At 36.4% G+C, this 24,027-nt stretch overlaps 1 protein-coding gene across 3 annotated transcripts in view; it reads left to right on the top strand.

Moving 5' to 3' along the window:
- The window catches only part of FBXL4 (F-box and leucine rich repeat protein 4), an 82,785-nt gene that overhangs the window by 34,168 nt on the left and 24,590 nt on the right, over nucleotides 1-24,027 (top strand). For all 3 annotated transcript variants that reach the window (XM_060616234.2, XM_060616236.2, XM_060616235.2), the window contains 2 exons: nucleotides 1,585-1,829; nucleotides 9,700-9,913. In XM_060616234.2, coding sequence (XP_060472217.1) covers nucleotides 1,585-1,829; nucleotides 9,700-9,913 — 459 coding nt within the window. The remainder of the gene's footprint in view (nucleotides 1-1,584; nucleotides 1,830-9,699; nucleotides 9,914-24,027) is intronic.

Raw genomic sequence — 24,027 nt, 5'->3', positions numbered from 1 at the left:
GTTCATACATAGGATTTTATACATATTCATGCATATTTGTCTGGAAGAGATCAGAAAAATGAACAGTGCTTACCAATGGGGAGAGAGTTTGTTAGATTTGAGGATAGATAGGGAGAAACTTCTCATATACTACCCTTCTTCAGTGTTGGGTTTTTCTAATGTTTTACCCGAATTTTCTTTTTGTTTGTATAATATTTTACATGTCAGCAGTTTACCTGTTATCGGGGTGATGAGATTTTAGACTAATTTTTAATTTCCTTATATTTCCCTGTTTTTTTTTTATAACACATACTCTTAATATTTTTAAAGTCTAGTTCAGTGTTAAAAATAAATAGTAAAAACCCTCCAAACCTCACGGAGCACAATATTTATGTTAGTTAGCAGTGCTCATACTTTATGCACTCTTTATGCTTATTTTAAATATCATGTTGTCACTATTTTGTAATCTTTTGGCCTAAAACAGTGAAATTATGACTTGAAACTAGTATTGGGTTTATGTAGTCAAATAAACAGAAGAACATCATTTGGGTTAAGGGGCATATTTGCAAAACAAAAATGTAGCTAGATAAACATACTGCGTTAAGCAAGAAACTCAATATTCTGTCTCATCTAAAGATTTTTACCATTTAGCAAATATTTGGTCTTTTTTTTCTTTGTGTTTCTTGGTTCAGAATAGGCTATTCAACAGTATTAGTTTAGAAACCCCAAATTGTGCACCGTCAAGAAAAAACAAATCTTGAACTAGTTTGAGGAAAACGATTTTAATTAGAGGTAAAAATCCCTTGGATTCCTCCCCTTTAATACTTTTTGTATCCGTGTGCTACTCCATCATCACTGCTAGCAGGCCCGTGGTTTCTCTTTCCTCTGGGAATTCTGTAATCGCTCCTTGACCGGTTTCTCTGCCTCCCTGCCTCCCTGCCTCCCTGCCTCCGTGCCTCCAGTAGTACCCTCTGCAGTGGGCTTTCCAAACACAAATCTGACCCTGTCACTCTGCAGTTTATATCCCTTCAAGACTCCTTCTTGCTTTCAGAATAAATTCAAGTTCTTAGTAACCCAGACCCTACCACTAACTAGTCTCTCACCTCGTTTGCCTCTCGCCCTTTAAAGCTGAGCCTTCCTCGTGCAAATACACTCTTCCTTCGAGGTTAGGCCTTCTCTTCCACAGCAGCCTATGCTCCTCTTTTTCGAAGCTATTAAAACATCTTATTGCACTAACCAGTTCCCACTGGGCCCTGCAAAACTCTGGAAGTCGGAGCTCTCTTCCGTAACCATGCTTGCTGGGCTGTAGATGTTCAGTAAATGTTGAGTCCATGAAAAATTGATTACCAAATTGTTTATACTGGAAAAAAATGAGTAGTCAATCTGAACTTGAAGTACCTTGTAAACAATTTTGAATGTAATATAGTCTTCTGCATGCATGCTTTCTTCTAATTTGGATAATTTGGATGAATCTTGGTTTATCTAGTATGTGAAGACACTGTCATCAAATTTGATACGATTGTTCTTTATTAGACCATGTGATGTACTTACGTGATACTGTTTCTTTCTCTGTCCTGATGGTCTTGGTTTCTCTGTTTGATGTAGCTCATTCAACTGATTCTGAACCATCTTACACTGCCGGACCTGTGTAGACTAGCACAGACTTGCAAACTACTGAACCAGCACTGCTGTGATCCTCTACAGTACATCCACCTCAATCTGCAGCCGTACTGGGCAAAACTAAGTGACACCTCTCTGGAATTTCTGCAGGCGCGCTGCACCCTTGTTCAGTGGCTCAACTTGTCTTGGACTGGGAACAGGGGCTTCATCTCTGTTGCAGGATTCAGCAGGTTAGTGCCAAGCCTTGTTGCGGTCGTTACTACGTGGTCTTTTCCGTAACCAAAGTTCGAAAGTATCTACCATATACCATACGGAAATAAAAAGGAGATCCATTCTGTGTATCGTCGTGTTCTGCTTATAAACGTGAGTTTCTTCATCCCCTTCAGCGAAACTTTATAATGAGATAAAAGGAAAGTCTGCCCTTTACCTCATATGTTTTAAGTCCCAAGTAACTTTGAACAGAGCCCCCCTTTTTTTTTCTTTCTCACATTTTCGGCATAGATGATTAACACATTTTAAAAACTATTTCCAAATCAAAATCCACCTCTCTAATGTGATTTGTCAGAAATGGAAAACAATTTATTATGGAACATTTTTAATTAAATCTTAATTACATGTGCAGTACATCACCCAAATTTAGAAGCTCATTTAAACTAATTATGTTGAAAATGCAATTGCATGCTAAGTAGGCGACCACACTTGCAGACCTGCCCAGGTGTTTCTGCTCCTTTCTATTGAAGCATTTTGTTTCCTTACTATTAAATGTCACCTGTTAAACATTTGAAAGCTTGCACAAGTGCATATTCATTTAGTAATGCCATATTAATTTTTCTTATGATACAAACAGGTGTTTTTCTCTTAACCTTGCTGAGAGTTATTCTCATTGTATGTTACGCTCTAATCCCATCATTTCATTAAGTTAAATAATGAAGGAGTAGAAACTTTGGGGAAATTACCTGTGATTTTTGATTAATGAATAATTTTCTGTCCCGTTTTTAGAATTTAAAAATGAACAACAGCTCTCCCTTCACGCATCCTCAGTGGATACATTCTTAAACAGAGGTTTATGAATTAGAAATTTGTATATTGAGCCTTGTTTTCCCTTGACTAGACTATAAAAATAAAGATGCAGTTCCAAAAATAAATATTTGATAGCATAAGATTCAGATGAGATAACTAATGTCACAATGTGTTCAAAGTGCTAATATTGATAGTTCATGCATCAAAGTAAAAAATAAACACAAGCAGTGATGGCTTATGGCACATGTTGAAACCATGGATGCACCGAATTCCTTTCTTTTCCTCCAAAAATAGAGCCAGGGAAAGGAGTTCTTCGATAAAACATTATGGTGTGGTGGGTCAGAGGGTATAACGATTTTATAACATGCTATGTATACAAAATGGTTTCCATTATGTGAATTTTCTTAAGAGGAGATGTCTGTGGTAGAAAAATGGGCATTTCTTTTTTGGCAGTGTGATTCTGGTGAATTTTTGTAGAATCCACATTTTAAAAATTGCTAGACATTTGACAGCAATCCAGTGGAACACAGCTTAATCCTTTCTACTTCCCCTTGGCCCAGATACATACGCTTCATTTGAAAATTGTGCTCTCTGCTAATAGGACCAAGAAGAACTGAGCTTAATGATAACTGGATATTTAGAGCAGGCCCTAAGGTCAGAAATCAAGGCTAACTGACTCTTAGAATAACTGTGTCAGTAAGCATTATTTTACATTCTTAGGACCTTTCAGGTATTTTCATTCCTCTTGTAGCTCTTTCCTTAATGTTTCCCACTACTGGGAATTTATTGTTTGTTTTCACCCTTTGTGTATAAGGAATTATAGTGAGTGTTGTTGGCCACATCAAGAGATGTTGAACACAGTCCTACATCAGGCTACAGAAATGATAAAGATATAAAGATAAACATGTAAACATCCTATATTTTTATTAATAAAATTAATAAAATAACAGTATGACAACTAATGAGTGTAGACATTAAAGAAAACATTGATGGCGAACAGCTGAAGCCCAGCTTCTTTGGGAAAATGTTGCATATGACCGTGATATACTGAGTAAAATGTAGCAGTAATATTAAATCATTGTTTTAAAACTCCCTTTATGTAGCTCATCCTGATGCATGAGCAGAGACATAAGTTGTAAGAAGAAAGTTTAGTAATGCTACTTTTTAATTTTAGACTCATAAGGGATAAAGATCTGCAAGACTAAATCTCCAATCTACTCTCTCTCTAGCAATTTCTCTTCCATTTTCAATTCAGCCATGTTAGTTGCTGTGGGGCTGTTTAAATAATCACGAAGGTACATACATACATTTAAGTTTTCCATATTTTACTGTAGTATTTCAGATAGTAAAACTATAAATCTTGATAGCATTCCTTTAAGCATAGTCCTTGTTCCCATTAAGAAAGTAAAAAGTTTAAATACCAGGGAGAGAAGAGAGAATTCTTTTTCTGGGTGGGAGATATTGGAGTTTTGCCTACTGATTGCTGTTGGCCCCCTTGACTTGACTGCCGAATTGATAGTCATTATGCCTTGTAGGCAGCATTCCCAGAATAAACAATAAATATTCATGGCTTGATTATTAATGAATAATCTATGAATAAGTACGGTCTATTTATGCTCATTACTGTGAAGAAGACTTATTTATAATACTTTAAAGAAAAAAAAGTACATTTTTAAACCAGAGACCAGTGATGATGAGTAAGTCTTTGGGAAAAGTTTGATACCGTTTGTTTTTGTTGCCAAAAAACCTTATCCTCACAAGTTGGAACTGTTTAACTGGATTTCAAAGAACTTTTTAGGAATTTATATTATTCAGAAGATCAGGAAAATAGGTTGAATCGGAATAACAAGAACTTAAAAGTTTTAATCAGTTATTAAAATCCTATTCTATCCCCAGATTTGTGATTTGCAACTTCAAGTACTGCTCATGCATATCATTACTCATTAAAATCACATCTTTTATAATTCCACTTTTCTTTTATAATACAGTTCCCTAAAGTCTTGGATATTTCTTTGCCCCCCTGCCTGTTTGTGCTCTGAGGCTTAATCATATCACTCTGATGCTCAAAAAGCCTTAGGTTTATTTTTCCACTACTGTTTTTCTTCGGATAGTTGCCCAAATTAATCACCTTGATCTCCACCTCAGCTATGCAGAGATTTTTACCCCTGACTCCTCTCATTGTTTCCTTTAGAAAACATTCTTGGATGCTTTTTAGTTTCTAGAACTTTATTAGATGTTTTGACACAGAGCTACAATTTTATGGGATAAAGAGCTCATTGCCTGTTTATTTGTTTACTCAGTTGCCTACCTATGCTTTATACAGTTGTCTTTTAGAATGTCCAATTCCCAGGGGCACCTGGGTGGCTCAGTTGGTTAAGCGGCCGACTTCAGCTCAGGTCAAGATCTTACGGTCCGTGAGTTCGAGCCCCGCGTCGGGCTCTGTGCTGACAGCTCAGAGCCTGGAGCCTGCTTCAGATTCTGTGTCTCCCTCTCTCTCTGACCCTCCCCCGTTCATGCTTTGTCTCTCTCTGTCTCAAAAATAAATAAACGTTAAAAAAAAAAAAAAAAAAAAAAAGTTGTTTAGAATGTCCAATTCCCAGAGATTGGAGACAACTTTAAGACTTTTTTCCCCTGCCAGCAAGTTTTGTTTTTAACGGCTTCATTTTGGATCAGATGTATTAAATAATGTTCCAAATTACATGGGATTAAAGATTATCTTAAATATGCTATTTTATAAAACTCAGTGAGAGTCAGCTAACAAAATGTACAATTAGGAATCAGAAGCCATAGATATTTGTGTTTAATTCTCCCCTTATCTTTATACATCAGGCAAGTGTGAGGATTAGTGTCTTTTATTTTGATGAGTAAACTCAAATCATTCATTCATATGATTTTATTATTTTAGGCTGCAAGTTTCCATTTAGTAAGTTACTTCTTATGTACTTACATTACTCTGGACAAATTAATTCACCACATAAGGATAAGCCATTTATTTCTTTTCTTATAGCAGGAGACCTAGTTTGGGATTGTTCGTGTGAAATTAAGTCTTCTCATAATACCCCCAATATCAAGAAATACTTTATGAGAATTCACACCGTGGAATGAATAGGCTGTAGGAAATAAAGAAGCTTAGTTCTCATTTTGAGTGACCAGTGTCATGATTGAGATGAATGAATACATGACCAAGACAAAAACATACATGTAATTATGCATTAAAATAAAATTTAAATGAGGAGCATTAAGGAAAGAAATGAGAGTTGTGTTCAGCTAATTAATTGACTCTGCTGCTACTTCTCCCTTCTTGAACTGGAGAGATCATGAAAAATTAGGTAGTGTAGATCCTGTAAGTTCAGGAAAACAGAGTATAGGGATATTGACTAATCTGCTCACACTGAAAATATGTAATATAAAAGAGAGAAGGAAAGTCAGAAAGGTAGTACAGGCATGATCATTATCTTCATTGTGCTTTCAAATTTTACCATTCATTAAATCAATTTGGGAAGTTTTCTAGTCTGTTAACCGGTTGGTTTTCTGCTGATTGGCCTGTAAATTCTTTAGAGGAGAAAAGTTCAATAATGGGAGTAAGGAGAAAAGGGATGTCCAAGTATTCCAAGTCCAATTTGGGAAAGAATTATAGAACAAAGTACTTTGCCAAATAATGAAGACGTTCAAGAGATAAGATGCGAAAAGATTTTAAGAGTTAATATGCTCATTTAACTTCTATAATCTTCAAATATTTATAGAAGTATCAAAGCAAAATAGGTTCTCTGAAACCCTACATCCATTTCTAGGTTGCTAGTTTATAAAAATACGAAGAACCACCTATAACTATTATTTATACCCAAAGCTAGGAAAACTGTTAATTTTGTCCCATTTCTTAGGAATAGTTTAACCTACAGGAAAAATACCCTGAGTCCATAGAATTTAGTCTGTTTAAGAATAGAGGAAACATAAATTCTTCAAGTGGAAGAATTTTCATAAGTGGAATTCAAATTTTCATAAGTGGAATTTGAGGCAGCTTATAAAGCTCAATATAAATAAGTTAGTAAGGGAGGAAATTGTAGTTAAGAGAAAAAAAAGGGGGGGGCGCCTGGGTGGCTCAGTAGGTTGAGCATCCGACTTCAGCTCAGGTCATGATCTCATGGTTTGAGGGTTCGAGCCCCACATCGGGCTCTGTGCTGACAGCTCGGAGCCTGGAGCCTGCTTCGGATTTTGTGTCTCCCTCTCTCTCTGCTCCTTCCCTGCTCACATTCTGTCTCTCTCTCAAAAATAAACAAAGATTAAAAAAAAAAAAAAGTGAGAGAGAAAAAAAAAGTAGTAGTTGAGGAATAGATGAGCCTGAGTTCAATTCAGTGTATAGAGGTATGTCATTATTTATTTATTTCAAAAAAATGTTTTAATGTTTATTCGTTTTTGAGGGAGAGAGAGAGACAGTGAGAGAGAGGGATAGGGGAGGGAGGGGCAGAGAGCGAGGGAGACACAGAATCCGAAGCAGGCTCCAGGCTCCGAGCTGTCAGCACAGAGCCCGACGCGAGGCTGGAACTCACAAGCCGTGAGATCATGACCTGAGCCGAAGTCAGATACTTAACCTCCTGAGCCACCCAGGCTCCCCTGTCATAATTAGTATACATTGCCTACCTTTGAGGTAGATCCAGAACCTGAATATTGAGCACCACATTCACTGCTACCACCTGGATCTCGTGCACCATCTTCTCTTTCCTGAATATTGTGACCTGACTGCCCCCGTTTTCACTCCTCTTCCCCTTGAGTCTCTCCTCTACCTAGAAGCAAGAGTGATCCTGCTAAAACACAAGGAGTTTGTGTCACTCCTCTGCTCAAGACCCTCTGATGATTGAGAAGGCCATCCCCCTCAAAGTAAAATGTAGACACTATATGAACTGCCTCTTATCTCTCTGACCTGTGCTTCATCTCCCCCTCACTTTGTACCTCCCGCATTAGTCTCTTCACATTTCCTCAGTCTGTGTGGTATCCTGCCCCCGAGCCATTGTGCTTGCCTTTCCCTCGGCCTGGAAAGTTCTTTCCCAGATACCTGCTTTGCTTATACTGCTAGTTCCTTTGGGTCTTGAGTCATCTCAGTGAGGTGTCTCCAACCACCCTATCTACCCTTGATACTTCCTGTTGCCCTTCCTTGCTTTTATTTCCTCCTTGACACTTTTCATTTTTTTTTTTTTAAGTTTATTTACTTATTTTGAGAGAGAGAGAGGGAGAGAGAGAATCCCAAGCAATGTCAGTGCAGAGCCCAGTGTGGGGCTCAAACTCACGAACCGTGAGATCATGACCTGAGCTGAAGTTGGATGCTTAACCTACTGAGCCACCTGGGTGCCCCGACACTTTTCACTTATTATTTGTTTTACTCATTTACTTGTTTATAGCCTGCCTCCTACCAAAATGTAGTAAGCCTCCCGAGAGCAGGGACTTTGTTTTGTCCACTGCTAACTCCCCAGTGCCCAGAGAAATGCCTAGATCATACTAGGAGCTCAATAAATATTTGTTAAATGAATTAATGAACATGATTGATGCAAATTGCAGTTTACCTAATTTAACTTAGCAAAGGTAACAGTAGTGGGATGGGTTTGAAGAAATCTGGGAGAGGGAGTAGCTTGAGGAGTGTCAGGGAATCTTAAGGAAGGGATGGGCAGTTGTGCAAGATGCCACAATAAGTCAAGTAATTCAAGCACTGAAAAGAAAGGGCACTGAATTTGGCATTTAAAAGGAAAGGGCGAATTTAGGGAGAACAGAACATATATTGCATTGGATTGAGAATAAATGGCGTTCAGGTGTAAATAAGATATGTGGGCAATAGTTATTTTCAACATTTAAAATAAATTGGTAGCAACTGAATTTTTTTATTGTTGTTTGAATGTGACTTGGCCACGATTTAACTTTTATTTTAATGTTTGTGGGGTGCTTTGACCTTTACCAACTGCTTTCACATATTGTTTGATGTTCAAAACCATGAGGCAGTGTGGTGAGTGCTGTTATGTAATTCTCGTCTGCCTTTTACAGCTGAGAAAATGCTAAGACTTGGGTAAATGCCTTTTCCAAGGTCACATGCTTAGAAGTAGTGGAACAGGGCCAAAAATTAATCCTTTAGTGTTATTTCTTTTATTTTCGTGATTGATTTAGTCAGTTTTATTTTATATGTGTATTTGAAAGCTAATGAGGAAAAAAGATGTGGCATGAATAAACTAACAGTATGTCACTGATGTGACATTGTCATAGGCAAGAAAATGTCGAGAGACCTGGACAGGGATGATTTGGTACACTTAAGGGTTCAATTTGCTTAGGTGATAAAGTTTCATGGATTCAGATACTCTTAGACTCACATCTCCTTTTATATTATTTTCAGATGATGATTATGGAAGGGACTGTTCTCCCCCCCCCCCCCCCCCCGCCATCTGTAATGCAACTAAGATAAATATTGTTATTACCAGTCTGATACGGAATTTTATGTCCACCGTGTTGAATAATTTCTGTGTACTTGACGCGAACCTGCAATTGAATATCTTGTAATAATTTCAGCATCAGTATGGTAAATAGTAACAAACATAAGGAACATTACAATAGTATGGTTAAACCAATTCCACATTTCCTTAGTTAAGAGGAGGTTAGTCTGATGTATTTTGAAGTCATTTAATTAAAGCTTTCACTTTGTGTGTCATATTCAAAGTAAATTATCCAGCACTGAATGGATATTGTTTAGGGGGAAATATCTTCTAAGAGTTTTGTTATGTTTTTGGATTTTGGCTCTACAAACTCAGGTGTGAATTTTAGATAGATAGGAGAAATGCATTCTTTGCTTTCTTAATTTTTCACTTAGCATTGGCTGACTTTTTCCATGATGTGAATACATCTTATCATATCGGGTTGATTTATTTTAGCCTAATCATGCCTATTTTGGTAAGCAGTAAATGAGAATTTAAGTGAAACGAGCTTTACATTTTCCCTAGTAGAAATCCATTCTTCTGAAGGTGCCTATTAAGAGTTGAGGTAATTCCAGTGTACTTGTAAAAGTATCATTTAGTTTTACAAAATTCACATGGAACATTGTTTTTACAGGTTTCTAAAGGTTTGTGGATCTGAATTAGTGCGCCTGGAATTATCCTGTAGCCACTTTCTTAATGAAACTTGCTTGGAGATTATTTCTGAGATGTGTCCAAATTTACAGGACTTAAATCTCTCATCCTGTGATAAATTACCACCTCAAGCTTTCAACCACATTGCCAAATTATGCGGTCTTAGACGACTTGTTCTCTATAGAACAAAAATAGAGGTAAGAATAACCATCCTTTATGTCTTTGCTACTGTGATAGCCAACCGAATACTTAGTTGCCTGTAATTGCTCATGATAATGTGCTTTCTGATTTTTAAATAGATTATGATGCCACCTGACTATTCTAAAATCAATAGAACTGATTCAGTCATTTCAAAATTATTTCAAGTGTATTGTGTTGTTTTTATAATTATAGGAAGAGGTTCTTCTCTGTGTTCTTAAAATTTTTGTAATACTGTTCATGTAATAAGCAATGAGCTGAGATGAGCTGAAATGCTGGCAGGGAATGAATTAGAAAAAGAGGCAGAATGATAGTATGCAGGAGGGCTAAGAAGCAAAGTGGAATTTATCCAGGGCCAGACTTAGGAGTTAAAATTCTTGATACCATATTTTAGGAGGCTCATTAATGAAAAATGGAATCTTGTCATGTATATTGACCTACTTTCTTTTTTCATGTAACATCTCTAGGACTTTTTTCCAGATCTCTACATATACCACCTGACACTTTCCACTAAGTGTGTAGTGTAGGTTATACCATAATCTATCTATTCAGCCATTTCCCAAGTGATCAACATTCAGGTTTTTCCAATTGTTTTCCTTTTATAAACTATCTAGCAATAACATTGTTTTGTGCAGAAATTTGCATATACATGCTGTTATTGCTGTAGGATAGAATCCTGTAAGTGGTATTACTGGATCAAAGAGTATGTGGCTGGGACCTACTAGGGGCCACTTACTGTCATATACTTGTTTACTTTTCTTCAGTCATGTTGGCCTTCTTTCTGTTACTTGAACATTCTGATCTGGTCCCAGCCCTTCTGCCTGTCTAGAATGTTTTCTAGCTTATTACATGGCTGCCCTTTTCTTAGCTCAGTGTTCAACTCAAGTATTTTTTTTTTTTTTTTTTCAGAGATCACTTCTTGGACATTGATAAAAAGGTAGCCCCTTTCTGGCTCATTCCTTTCATTTTATCCAGTATTATTTCCTTTCTAGCATCTGTATCACTTTGAAATGATTTTGTTTTCTTGCTATTATCTGTCTCCTTACACTGGGATATAAATTTTAATGAAAGTAGGAGCCTTGTCTGTCTTTTTCATTGCCGGGTTTCCAACATCTAGAATAGTACTTGGTAAAGATTGGCTCTTTGATAAGTATTTATTAAATGAATGAATACAATAACCAAATTACTTTTCCAAAATGGGATACCGGTAGTTTTCCCACTATAGCGAACTCTTGCCTGTCTTGAGTGTTACCTTAGTCAGCCTCTGGTATTTAACCTCTGGTATTTCTGTTTCCTTTTCTCTAAAATGGAGAGACTAAAAATACAGATATTAGGGTCATTGTGAGAATTAAATTACATGTAAAGCGCTTAAAGGGTGCCTCGAACATAGTAAACTCTCAATAAACATTAGCTGCACGTAACAGTAGTAGTGATAATAGTACCATCATGGTAGTTTTGTAGCGTGTTTTACTCTGTGGTGGGGAAAGTCTCATTTCTAAGCTTTTAAACCTTTTTTTAAATCCTTGTATATTCTTCTGCCACTTACAGCTTTTGGCAAGGGATTTTATCAGAAGTGTATTCGTTTTATTTCATTTTGCTTTCTAATAAGGCTTCCTGTCTGTCACGTAAGCCTTGCTTTATGTCCAAGAAAGAGCGTATTGTTTTCTTCACTTAGGTTTTGTATCTTTCTAGTTAAAAGGTTTATCTTTTGCATTTTGTAGTCGCAGGTACTGTTTTCTATTTAATTTTAATAGGTTATTGTTAAAGTTCATTGTTTTTGTATCATTATCTTGTATCTGCTCACTTTCCTGAATGCTTATAATTGTTCTAATTTTTATTTATGTCTTTTGGATTTTCTAATGATACGATTACATAATCTCAAAATTACTATACCTTGTCTTTTTTAATATTTAAAGTGTTGCTTTATTAGATAGAAATTAATAAATAATGTGCAGCAAGAGTCATAACAGGTGTACCGGTGTTATTTTTAATGTGGTGAGAATGTCATTAATGTTTCATTTTAAAAACATCTATACAACAAACGTTTGACTATTATGTGCTAGGTACTGTTTTAGGCACTGGAACTTTAGTATCGAACTAAATAGACAACTCCTCATGCAGCTTACTGGGTTTATATGTTGTTTGATATTGCTTTCTGATAAATAGTCTTTATAATTTTTGTTTGCTTAAGAATATTTTATCAAAAATGTATATTAAGCCTCCATTGATACATTCATCTTTTTTCTTTCATCTCAATATAATGACTTATTTCGAATAGTCCTTGCCTCCCTACATGTTTTTAATTTAATACAAAGCTGGGTTAATTTCCTAATATTTTGGAGCCAAATTAACCTGAGTTTGAATTCTAGCTTTATCACTTATGAATTGTTACCTTGAGGAAGTTTCTTGACCTCCTGTACTTCAGCTTTCCCTTCTGTAAAATGGAGATAGTAATAGTATGCACCACAGAGAGTTTTTGTGAGGATTAAATGATTTACTATACATGAAGTTCTATAGCAGTGCCTGGTTCATAGTTAGTATCTTTTAAGGATTTATACTTATAAGTAATTTTTACATCTGCTTTATTAAGTGAGATTGAGCCGTAGTTCTCCTTTTCCTGCTGTTTTATCAGGTCTGAGGCTAGGATTATGACAACGCAGCAAAATGATATGGGAAACTCCCATTTTTTTCTTTGATCTGGAATAGCTTCGATAGATGGGAATTATTTGTTCTAGAATTGACCTATACAACCATCTGGATATATAGCCTTTTTTATTGGTAGATCAGAGTATATACCCTTGTATAGACATGGCATTTTTTCTAATCTATGGAAGCCTGAAAGTATGTAAGTATAAGAGCGTCTGTTTAATACAGTATTTTCAGTTTGGGGCACAATGTTTAGCCAGAGTTTAACCGGTAACCTGGTATAGTGGAAAGAAGACTTATTCTGGTTCTGGCCCAGTGACAAGCTTCATGATCTAGGTTGAGTCACACAGTCTCTCATATTCCCAGATTCTTCTTTTGTGAAATAAAAGGGCCGTTATCCCTGAATGCGTGTTTAAGTATAGTGTTAGCCCATGTTTTAATTGGTCTGTCGTGAAATGACTTACCACTTGTGAGTGTAAAATTGTCAGCTATCTTTTCTTGGGTAGGTCTGTCCATTCTTAAATTATGCCATACCTTATTTTTACTGATATATTAACTCTTTTATTGGCCTATGTACTATAAAGTCTTAGGTCCTCTGAGCAAGATAATGCCTCATTTAAAAATTTTCCAGTGAAATTTAACTTTAAGAAGAAATATAGCACAGTTAATTATTCAGGGAATTTTCAGGAAGAAAAATAGGATAAAAACAAGAAATTATACTAACTTGCTAGGCACCTTACATCTATGGTGATTTTTAAGAATCACTGGGTTCTACTCCTGAAGCCAAGACTACACTGTGTGTTAACTAACTTGAGAATAAAAATTAATTGATTAATTTAAAAAATAAATTAGATACCTTAAAAAATGTATAGCCTGTGGGATGCTTTTGAAATGTTCTATATCAACAATATCTAAGTGTCAGGAAATCATGAAGTAATCCAGTTTTCTTTAATTTACCTCAAGAAACTGATAGAATATGACTATATATTGTTAAACTCATTTTCTTTTCTTAGTTTCAGGGATACAATATAATGATTCAACAATTCTGTACATTAGCGCTCATTGTGTTAAGTGTTCTTTTGATCCCCTTTTTCTGTTTTACCCATCCTCCCGTCTACCATTCCTCTGGCAGCCACCAGTTTGGTCTTTGTATTTAAGAGTGTGGTTTTTTTTTTTGTTTGTCTCTTTTTCCTTTTGTTCCTTTGTTTCATTTCTTAAATTCCACATACGAGTATATTCTTTAAGAAGTGTGATTTGTAAAAGCCTGAGAAGATTTCCTATCTCCAGAGTGGAGATCTATACATATCTAACTCTAGATGGCAAGCATCATCTCCAGCTTCCCTCGGTTACTTAAACACAGATGTAAAATCATTGTAGGAATGCATTAAATAAAATTTGTGTGGTAGTTCAATCTGCTAAAATATTATAAAAATAATTTATACACTTATTTTATACAATTTTCTGACATTGAGTGTATAAAAAATTTATAAAGTTACATTTTAATGATTTACAATTAACTTACAGTAAAATAAAAATAATGCCATTTGAGTGCTATAAATGGGAAAATTCAAAATTGGGAAAAATTTACCCAGGCAGTGTTTACTTTTATTGCTTCTCAAGTCTATATTCAGTGCTCTCTACCTATACTTAGTATTCACTTCTAGTGTCTTCTCATCCTTGGGATCTGTATCAGATGCTGACGTGGGCACTCAGTAGGTCACAGGAACAAAGGGAGAAGGCAGCACAGTCCTCTGGTCTCTTAAAACAAGCAGAAGCTACAACACTGGCATTCATATCAATCTGCAAACACCTCCCTTGTCACTTAGGCACGGCATCATGTCACCCCCTTCTTTCTTCCATGAATGTACACTTCTGTCCTACACTCAGTGATGTTGGTGGATGGAGAACAAACAGGGAATAAGACAAGATTTAGGGGCTTGGCTTCTCTCTGAACCTCCCGTGTAATCATTGGCAGTACATTCAGATGTTATGAACTGTTTTGAAAAAAAGGAACAGCAATTAATTTTAAATGCCTCTGTCTGCTCTGAGGAAATATATGAGAAGAAAAAAATAAACAAAACAAATTTCAACTTCCTGGGAGAGTTTTTTTTTTTTTTTCTTAACAAGCAATACAAATTATCCAGTGCCACTTTCACCTGTTTTTCTAAATTCTACAAATTTTTTAAATAAGCAAAATTAGTATTATTAAATGTTGAGTCTGTTATAGCATTTAACTTCAGAGAGATCAGATTGATGGTGTCGTAGAGTTATACTTTACAGGCCTATATATAATTTACACTAATAAACATAATACATCTGTGCCATTTTATAAGACTTAAGTCTGTGTGCCTAGTGAGCAAAGCTTTAGAGGATGTTGGAGACCTGGGTTTTAGCCCGTGTTTGGGAAAGCTTACTGAATGTATTCTGTTTGCTGTCCTAGACATTTTGCGTATTATTTAATTCTTTGCACTAGTCCAGTGAAAGTAGGTGTCATTCTCATCTTACAGATGATCAAATGAAGGTTCCAAAAGATTAGTAACCTTCCCAGTGACACAGAGCAATATGTTAGAGTCAGGATTTGAACCCAAGTTTGGTGGTCTCAGTGTCATAGTTAAAATTGTATGCTATGTAAAAGCACAGAATGGTGGTTATTCTAATAACTTGACTGCCTCTATTTAAACTAGAGATTTTTCCTTACTACCTATTAGAAAAGATTTGCGATTGGTAAGGAAATATAACATTGTAACTAACATACACAACATCGTGATCCAGTGTAAAATGCAAACTAGTAAGTTATATTCTATAAATATTTTGTAGTTGAAACTTCTACAAGAAAGTGGAATTCTTGTCTTTTGTTTTTATTATAAACAAACTTACTTTGAAGTCTTAATTGCTCTGCATTTATAAATAACAATTATTTAAATTACATTTAGAAAATTTAAGTAATAGTTTGTGGAATCAATACATAATAATGCTTTAAGCAAATGGGTTCCATAGGCCACTTCTCAATGTTATACCCTAGTGGACAGTAGCATTGGGACACATAATCCCCCAAATAATTTTAGCAGGTAAAACTATGTGTTGTTGATGTCTAGGTGGTATGTTCCTAAGTTGTTAGGCATAGCCAGGCATGTTGCAGTTCTGATTACTCAATAAGACTGAGAACCCAGGAGAATGAAAGTATAATCGGGTCAGAATTGCCTAATATGCCGGTGGATAGATCCTGACATGCTGACGTGGCCCCTTCTGAGCCAGCGGTGAAACAGGCCGTGAGCCCAGGGCAGTGGGCTTCTCTCTCCCCGACAGATTTCACCATCAAGGCTGCTTGAGCCTCATGAACCTCATGGGTAACTTTGTCAGGAGCTGGGGTTGTATTGTGGTTCATATCCTTCATATTGCTTGATTGCTGCTTTGGTAGTACACTGAGAGCAACCTTAAAATAAGTCCCAGTGCCATTGTCACCAATTTTTGAGCCCAACCTTTACCTGGCCTAGTTCATTAAAAAAGTCAAACCCATAAATAGATAAAACAGAATAAAATGGTAGTTACCAGGGGATAGAGGGTGGGGGGAGGGTAAGACTGACAGTGTTTAAGAGATCTAATGCACAGTATAATGAGTGTAGACAATAATACTGTAATGATACAATTCAAATATTGTTTCAATTGTAATTGCATTTCAATATATAAAAGTATTAAAGTAACTCACTGTACACCTTAGATTTACAAATTACAATGAATCAAGTTTATCAAATTAAAAAAAAAAAAAAGATTTTCTGCCCAGTTCCACTGCTTTGGCTCACTATGGCCAGTACCCTGAAGTGAGAGAAAGCAGCAGTAGGATCTTGTTGAGACTTTAGCTATGATTAAAACTTTTGCTTAGCAGTAGGATTCAAGTATCTGATTCACACACTATTTGATAATTTAAAAACTGAAAAGGTATTTGTTATTTAGTCTGTATCATAGACCCAAGTCATACAACTCAGTCCTTATCTTGGCTTTTCCACTTAAAAGATTTATGTGTTTGGGTAAGCCACTTGTACTAAGCTAAAAGTTTATTTATCTATTAAAAAAAAGCCAAACTTACCCTATCACATAAACTATTGGAAAGACCAAATTAGGTCATACGTATTTAAAAAAAAACAAACCCACACTTTATAAATTAGATGGACCTGTATAGTTGTGGAAATGATAGTATAGATTTACCCAGCATAGTCCTACACAAATATTCCCACCTTCGTCAAGTATTCTTGTATATCTTCCTAAATAGAAGTATTTTTTCCATCATGTGTGAGGGGAGATTGAGGCTGACTTATCTCTTTTACCCTTTTGATTTATTTCTGGTGAAAGGAATGTTCATTCCTAAATTAAAAACTCCTTGACAGGAAGGACCATGTTTTTGACTGTTTACTTTTTTTCACGACTAGTGCATAGAACAGTGTTCATTATAGTGAATGTACATAGTAGGTATTTAGTAAACTTCTGTTGAATGAATGAGTGATAGCTATCTCTTATCAATTCATTTTTTCATTAGTAGATAAGCATATCTATTGAACAGATGGACAGTTAGATCTGCAACTTGAAAAACGTAGAAGAAAATATTTGAACAGATCTGTATTTGTTCAGAAGTTTTAGCCCTAAAAGATAGTGCAATATAGTTCAACCTGTTTTGTTCATTTGTTTCATGAGATCTTTTTCATTTTTTAGATGTGTTTAGGGTTGAGATGAGAACTGGTTTCATCAGAGAAATAACAAATGTCTTCTTAAAACATCAACCAAAAAACATCACTAAATAAGCTATTTGCAGAGTCAGTGGTATACACTTGTTGGAATTCAGTAGATGCAAAGAGCAGTAAACATATGCCTAGTGAAGAACAAGCTAATACTATGATAAAGAGAGACAAAGCAGGCTGGTGTGCAGTAAGCCCACATGCATCCAAGAACGTCACAGGTGTGTGCTTGGTTGGAGAATGGTCTGTTGTGCAACCTTATTGGGAGAAATGACCCTCCAGCCAAGACTTAGGCCTTGTTTACTGTATGATTCCAGAATGACTAGCGAAGTGGGTTGATAAATAGGGTAATTTTCTTTGTAATGAATTTGGTGGATCTTTTAGGTGGATTTGTTAGGCAAAAGGTGGGAACTTAGAACAGACAGGAAGGAAGCTTTGTTGTACTTAGGATCTTCTGCTATCCATGACAAAAGGGTAGCTATAATGTATAATGATGTATGTACTATAGCTATATTATAGTATATATTTAGTATATTATATATACTAAAGCTATAGATGTATAAAGATGGGGCGTACTTTGTTTCAGTCCCTTTGGTCCTTTTCTTCTCTGTTCACTAGATTCTTTTTATGTTTGATAAACACTGATTGCAAGCATTTCTCCTGCCATATACGATGATGTCTTTTCGTGAGAGGAGGGCTGTAAAAATTTAACTCATTAAATAGACCTTGAAATACTTAAAAGGAAACCTTTAATTTCAAACTAATTTTAGACTTAAAGAAATGTAGCATAAAAAGTAGATTCCCTTACCATATGCATAATTTTTTTCCTGAACCATTTGAAAATAAATTAGAAGATACAATTCTTTGCTTCTAAAGGGACATGTATCTGTAACCTACTGTTAAATACTTGTGTTATGAGCTGAATTGTATCTCCCTAAAATTCATATGTTGCAGTCCGACTCCCAGTACCTCATAATGTGAGTGTGTTTGGAGCAAGGGTTTTTCAAGAGGTAATTAAGGTTATATGAGGTCATCAGGGTGGGGCCTAATCCAATATGACAGGTGTCCTTATAAGAAGAGGAGATTAGGATACAAAGAAGCACAGAGGGGGGCGCCTGGGTGGCGCAGTCGGTTAAGCGTCCGACTTCAGCCAGGTCACGATCTCGCGGTCCGTGAGTTCGAGCCCCGCGTCAGGCTCAGGCTCTGGGCTGATGGCTCGGAGCCTGGAGCCTGTTTCCGATTCTGTGTCTCCCTCTCTCTCTGACCCTCCCCCGTTCATGCTCTGTCTCTCTCTGTCCCAAAAATAAATTAAAAACGTTGAAAAAAAAAAAATTTAAAAAAAAAACAAAGAAGCACAGAGGGAAGAGCGTGTGAAAACAAGGGAAGAATATGGCCAGTTTCAAGCCAAGAAGAGAGGCTTGAGAAGAAGCTAACCCTTCTGACACCTCAATTTCAGACTTCTAGCCTTCGGAATTGTGCAAAAATAAATTTCTGTTGTTAAAACTACCTAGTGCACGGTACCTTGTTGTAGCAGCCTTAATAAACTAATGCAGTTTGTAAAGGATGGCATAACAACAACTTTTTCACATATTGCATAGAAAGTGTCTTGGAGAGAGGTCATGTGCATTTACTAAAACAATGTGGATTAGCGGTGGAAGTTTGAACCTGTTTACCTTTTCTTTGTTTGTAGAAAAAAAAAAATCTGGAATGGGTGTGAGATGGGGCATGATAGTAGCTCAGTAAGAATGTCATTCTGTTGCTTAGCAGCAGACAAGAAAACCAAGTGTGTTTTTTAAAAGTTGGAGTTATAAATGGAACACCTGCATCCAGTTTTGATTGCCTCACTTCAAGAATGATAGAGCATAAATTGAAAGAATCTGAAGAAGTGAAAAAACTGATTATAGGTATTGTGGGGGACTAGTGTATGACAGTAATCCGAAAGTATGGTTCAGCAACTGTTTACTTGGCCTACTAGGCAGGGACGACAGTTTCAAGGACCCCACTGGCTTCATCTTCATCAACTAGAAGACGACAAAAGTAGTTGATCTTTACTTCTCTTGGATATCCGCACTCTCCTTGTATTTTCTGCTTTCTCTACCAGTTCATTTGGCAGAGTAGATATGTAGGTAAAAATGCATCCGACCCCCGTCTATTGATGAAAGCGCCTGGGCTTTCCCACTAAAGATATATATACTGTCTTTTGAAAACAGTTTGGCTTGATTTAATGACATGAATTTGCTTCTTGACACAGAGATAATGGTGGCCTCCTTACTGCATTCTTACTTGACTTAAAGAGCACATTTTTTATACTGGTAAGTAGAAGCAGGGATGGCCTTTCCTTTAATGGAACCAGTGCAGCTAATAAACTCAAATGAAAGGGATGGCCTCTCACTTAACAGAGTCAGTGTAGACAACCAAGACCAAGAGGAGAAACTGAAATAGAAAAAACCTATGCTGGTCATGTAAATTGACTAATGCAGGGCACCATTAGCTAACTGCCACCTAAAATGTAGTCCACTTCAGACAGATTAATTTGGCTAGATAACACATAAAACAAAAAGATTAATAATTACTTTGTTCTTAAATAGCTTAAAAGTTAAGATTTTTAATAACTTCTATATAACTGAACTATCAGATACTAAAGTTAACAATTTTTAAAGCCTTTAATATATGTCTCCAGGCAAGAATATATCTATACTTTTCTTTATCCTGATAGGCTTTATAGAAGTTCCAGTGGGAATATGAGGCTTTTGGTGGGGTTGAGTATATGTAGCCTGAGAGAATAGGCTGCGGTTCATTCAGGGTCAAGAAGCCTAACTTGTCAGTGCAGTGAGGTGGGATATAGAGAGAGTGTCATCTCTTGGGGGTCAGACTTGTTATCATCCACCAGTAAATCAGGTAGAAGAAACCTACCTGGAAAGGACATCATTCATTAGAGATAGCTGATCAGCATATTCTCTCACTGTTGGCATGCCACTAGGGAAACTATAGTTACAAGACTTGCTTGGTGAGTTTAGAATGAGAACACTGAGAATTAGTTATGTGACTTAAATGATTAAAGGCATCAGCACAGAACAGGTTGACACTTTCATCTCAACAGGAAGGAAAGAAGATAAAGTCTTTGCACTAGTACACTCTCTTTAGATGAACAGTGTCAACCAGCATATGCCTCAGACTCCTCTTACATGCTTCTTTGACGGTCCAGCCCTTCTACCCCTCTGATTGAAACATTCTTTTTTTGTATGCTCAGTAAGGTTACTGTCAAGTCCAGCTGGTGTGGAAACTGCCCTGACTTTGTGACTGTAGATATCTGCTATCACCCATTATGGATTGATACGGAAATTGATCAGCCTATAGTTATCTGTGAGCAAAGATGCATTCAACTGTATGATTGTAGGAGAGATCCACTACAATAGTAAAATGGTTCTGAAATGAGACTACAGAGCAAGGCAAACGTGTGGTTTAGTCTTAGATTTTGTTCTGTCACACAGATGGGCTTTTGGAATTTAAATTATTTGAACCTTATTTTGAAACTTGTACCATATAGCCAAATTTCTGAGTCTTTGGTCTAGGGTAGCTTTAACTCTACTTAGTTTTAGAAAGCTTTCCTTTTTTTCCTCGAAGGTAGGTGTAAGAGCTTTATTAATTTATGTCATTTATGGTCTTTGACCTTTTCTTTTTAGAAACCAATGAGAAGTCTAACTTTTCCACCACAATGTTGATCTTAAAGTTTAAGGTATAAAAGACCAAAATTATTTTCAAGTTGTGATTATGTATCATTGTATAACCTATACTGTACTGTATATTTGGACTGTATAAAAGAGAACAATTTGCAGTAGATGGTTTATAGCAAATCTCTATAAAGTAATTGAACTGAAATACTCTGGAATGGTGATTATTTCTGCATATAGTTAGTTTCAAGTGCTTTAAATAGTTCTCAAAATGCTTCAACTTTGATTCCATATTCACCTTCCTCAAATTTATTGAGATTGGGGTACTAGGGCAAAAAAAAATTAAATTGAAGAAAGATTCATATATACAGTGTATACTTTTTTTTTAAAGTAACGTCCATGCCCAATGTGGGGCTTGAACTCATGACCCAGAGTTCAAGGGTCACATGCTCTACTGAGTCAGCCAGTCAGTCACCCATACATACATGTGTATTTTAAATTCTACTAATTGATTGTGTTCTTTGGATTTCTTTGGTGATATTTGTTATGCAAATTTATGAATACTCATGCAGGGAATATACTTGTATAAAATCCCATCTCGTTACTCTGTTGTGTTTGAAATATATCACGGTCAGTGAATGTACATTTGTTTGTGATCGGGTGATGTCACTAGTCTCTATATTTTAGCTAATATATATCTGTAATACATAAACTTATTTTAATGTTGCTTCAATTTTTTTTTAATGTTTATTCACTTTTGAGATAGAGCACGAGTAGGGGAGAGGCAGAGAGGGAGAGGGAGACACAGAATCCGAAGCAGGCTCTAGGCTCTGAGCTGTCAGCACAGAGCCCGATGCAGGGCTTGATCCCACAGACCACAAGATCATGTCCTGAGAGGAAGTCAGATGCTTAATCGACTGAGCCACCCAAGTGCCCCTATAATGTTCCTTTAGAATGCTTTCTAGGAGTCATTTTCTTAGAGTTAGAGAATACTGATTTGGAATCCTATCTTCCTGTAGTAAGAGTGTTATGATTAAGGGTTAAATTCTTTACTGAAGATAAGCAACAGTTAATTTTAACTGAGCAACAAAGGTCATAAACTAGTTATAACAACTATAAACCTGTATTAATGTAAAGTGGTAAACACAGTACTGCAAACATTGATTAACCAATGTCTCACTGTATTATGAAATGTACATGGTATGATAAGTAGAACTCTACTAAGCCATAAACCTGGACTGTCTAAAACTTATATGTGAGTATAATAAACATCAGTTACCATCTTACTAAGTATTTTTCCTTAGTACTTTCAAAGTCTGGAGGATAGAAGGTTATGTAGCGTATGGGTAGCATTTCCTAAAAAAAATGTGAATGAAAATTTGAATTTCCTTCTTTTACCTCTTACTAAATTTCCTTATAGCAGGGAGAGGCATTAATAATAATTCTCTGTGACTAATAGCTATCTGTTGGATTTTGGAGCTTTTGAACAGGGTTAGTAGGTAGATTATAGGTGGAATGCAAAGGGATTCTTTTTTTAGGAACATATATTCTACTACTAGATGCCAGCATTCACTTAGGGTATGTTTTGATAATTCTGTAGGAGAAATTAACATGGATCCAGTCACTCCTTAGTGGATTCCTTTCCATGGCAATTTAAATAAGGTTGGCCTTTGGGGCTCCTGGGTGGCGCAGTCGGTTAAGCGTCCGACTTCAGCCAGGTCACGATCTCGTGGTCCATGAGTTCGAGCCCCGTGTCAGGCTCTGGGCTGATGGCTCGGAGCCTGGAGCCTGTTTCCGATTCTGTGTCTCCCTCTCTCTCTGCCCCTCACCCGTTCATGCTATGTCTCTCTCTGTCCCCACCCCAAAAAAAAAAAAAAAAAAAAGTTGAAAAAAAAATTTAAAAGAGTCACTGGATATTTAAAAAAAAAAAATAAGGTTGGCCTTTGTTTAAAAATGACAAACTCATTTGAAAACGCATCTCCTGTCTTGCATTATTAAAGCTGATAGCTATTTAAATAAATTGTATTTTGATTTTATAGAGCTACTCTTGTGTTCCTATTGAATTTTACTGAACTAACCAGCAGAATTTGTGGACTTTAGGACCTAATAGATGTCTTAAGTCTTAAGTCAGAGGTTCATACAATTTTTCACTTTTTTATTTCTGAATGCCTTTTTCACGGCATACTTGCTAATGTAGCCTTAACCCATCCACTTGTGTGTTCTAGAAGCGCAAGTACCCAGTGTGATAGAATTGTTCTCTTAAGTAGGGGTGGGCAGACTTTTTCTGTGAAGGCCCAGATAGTAAATGTGTTCGGCCTTGCAGGTTATATGTGTAAGTGCAGATGCATTCAACCTGCTGTTGTAGTGTAAAAATAGCCATAGACAATACATAAATGATAGGGTGTGTCATTGTTCCAGTAAAACTTTATTTACAGAAGCAGGCAGTGGGCTGGATTTGGCGTTGGGGCAGTAGTTTGTCAACTCCTGCTCTAAGTCATTGAGTTTGTGGTCTCTCCCAAATCAGGCCCTTTTATATTTGGAAACAAAGAATTTCTTCTCTTTGCTTCATCATCAATAGCAGAACTTTAATTCTGAATACTAACAGCATAGAGAAGATCCTAAACATTTTCTAGGAGGGAATTGGTTAAATGGATTTAGAGAGACTGCAAACTATTGTTGTGTTTTCTAAACCTGGGTACACCCACAGTCTCGGGCTTCTCATGAGCTCTGCTGGAGAAAGTCATGGAACTGTAAACTTGTGCTTGTTCACCTCAGTGCTTCCTGCCGGCCCTTTTATTGATCTGTGTTGACTCCTTGTTATATTCCTCACAGCATCTCTTCCTAGGCCATCCTTGTTCCCCCTAGCCATCACCTCCATCCCCTCGTGTGGTGGTCTCAGCATGTCTCACAGCTCTTACTTAGCAAAGATGTGTGATGTCATTCAACATGAATCTTTTATCCTATATTAGCTCCTTCTTTAAGGTGGGAATGAAAATAATAGTTCTGTCTACCATTAAATGAATTTTTAATTCCCAATTTAATGTGCAGACTGTAAATTATTGTACAATA

Source organism: Panthera onca, chromosome B2 (assembly GCF_046562875.1).
Source record: "Panthera onca isolate mPanOnc1 chromosome B2, mPanOnc1 haplotype 2, whole genome shotgun sequence".
NCBI lineage: Eukaryota > Metazoa > Chordata > Mammalia > Carnivora > Felidae > Panthera > Panthera onca.
This window is presented reverse-complemented; position numbering and strand designations above follow the sequence as displayed.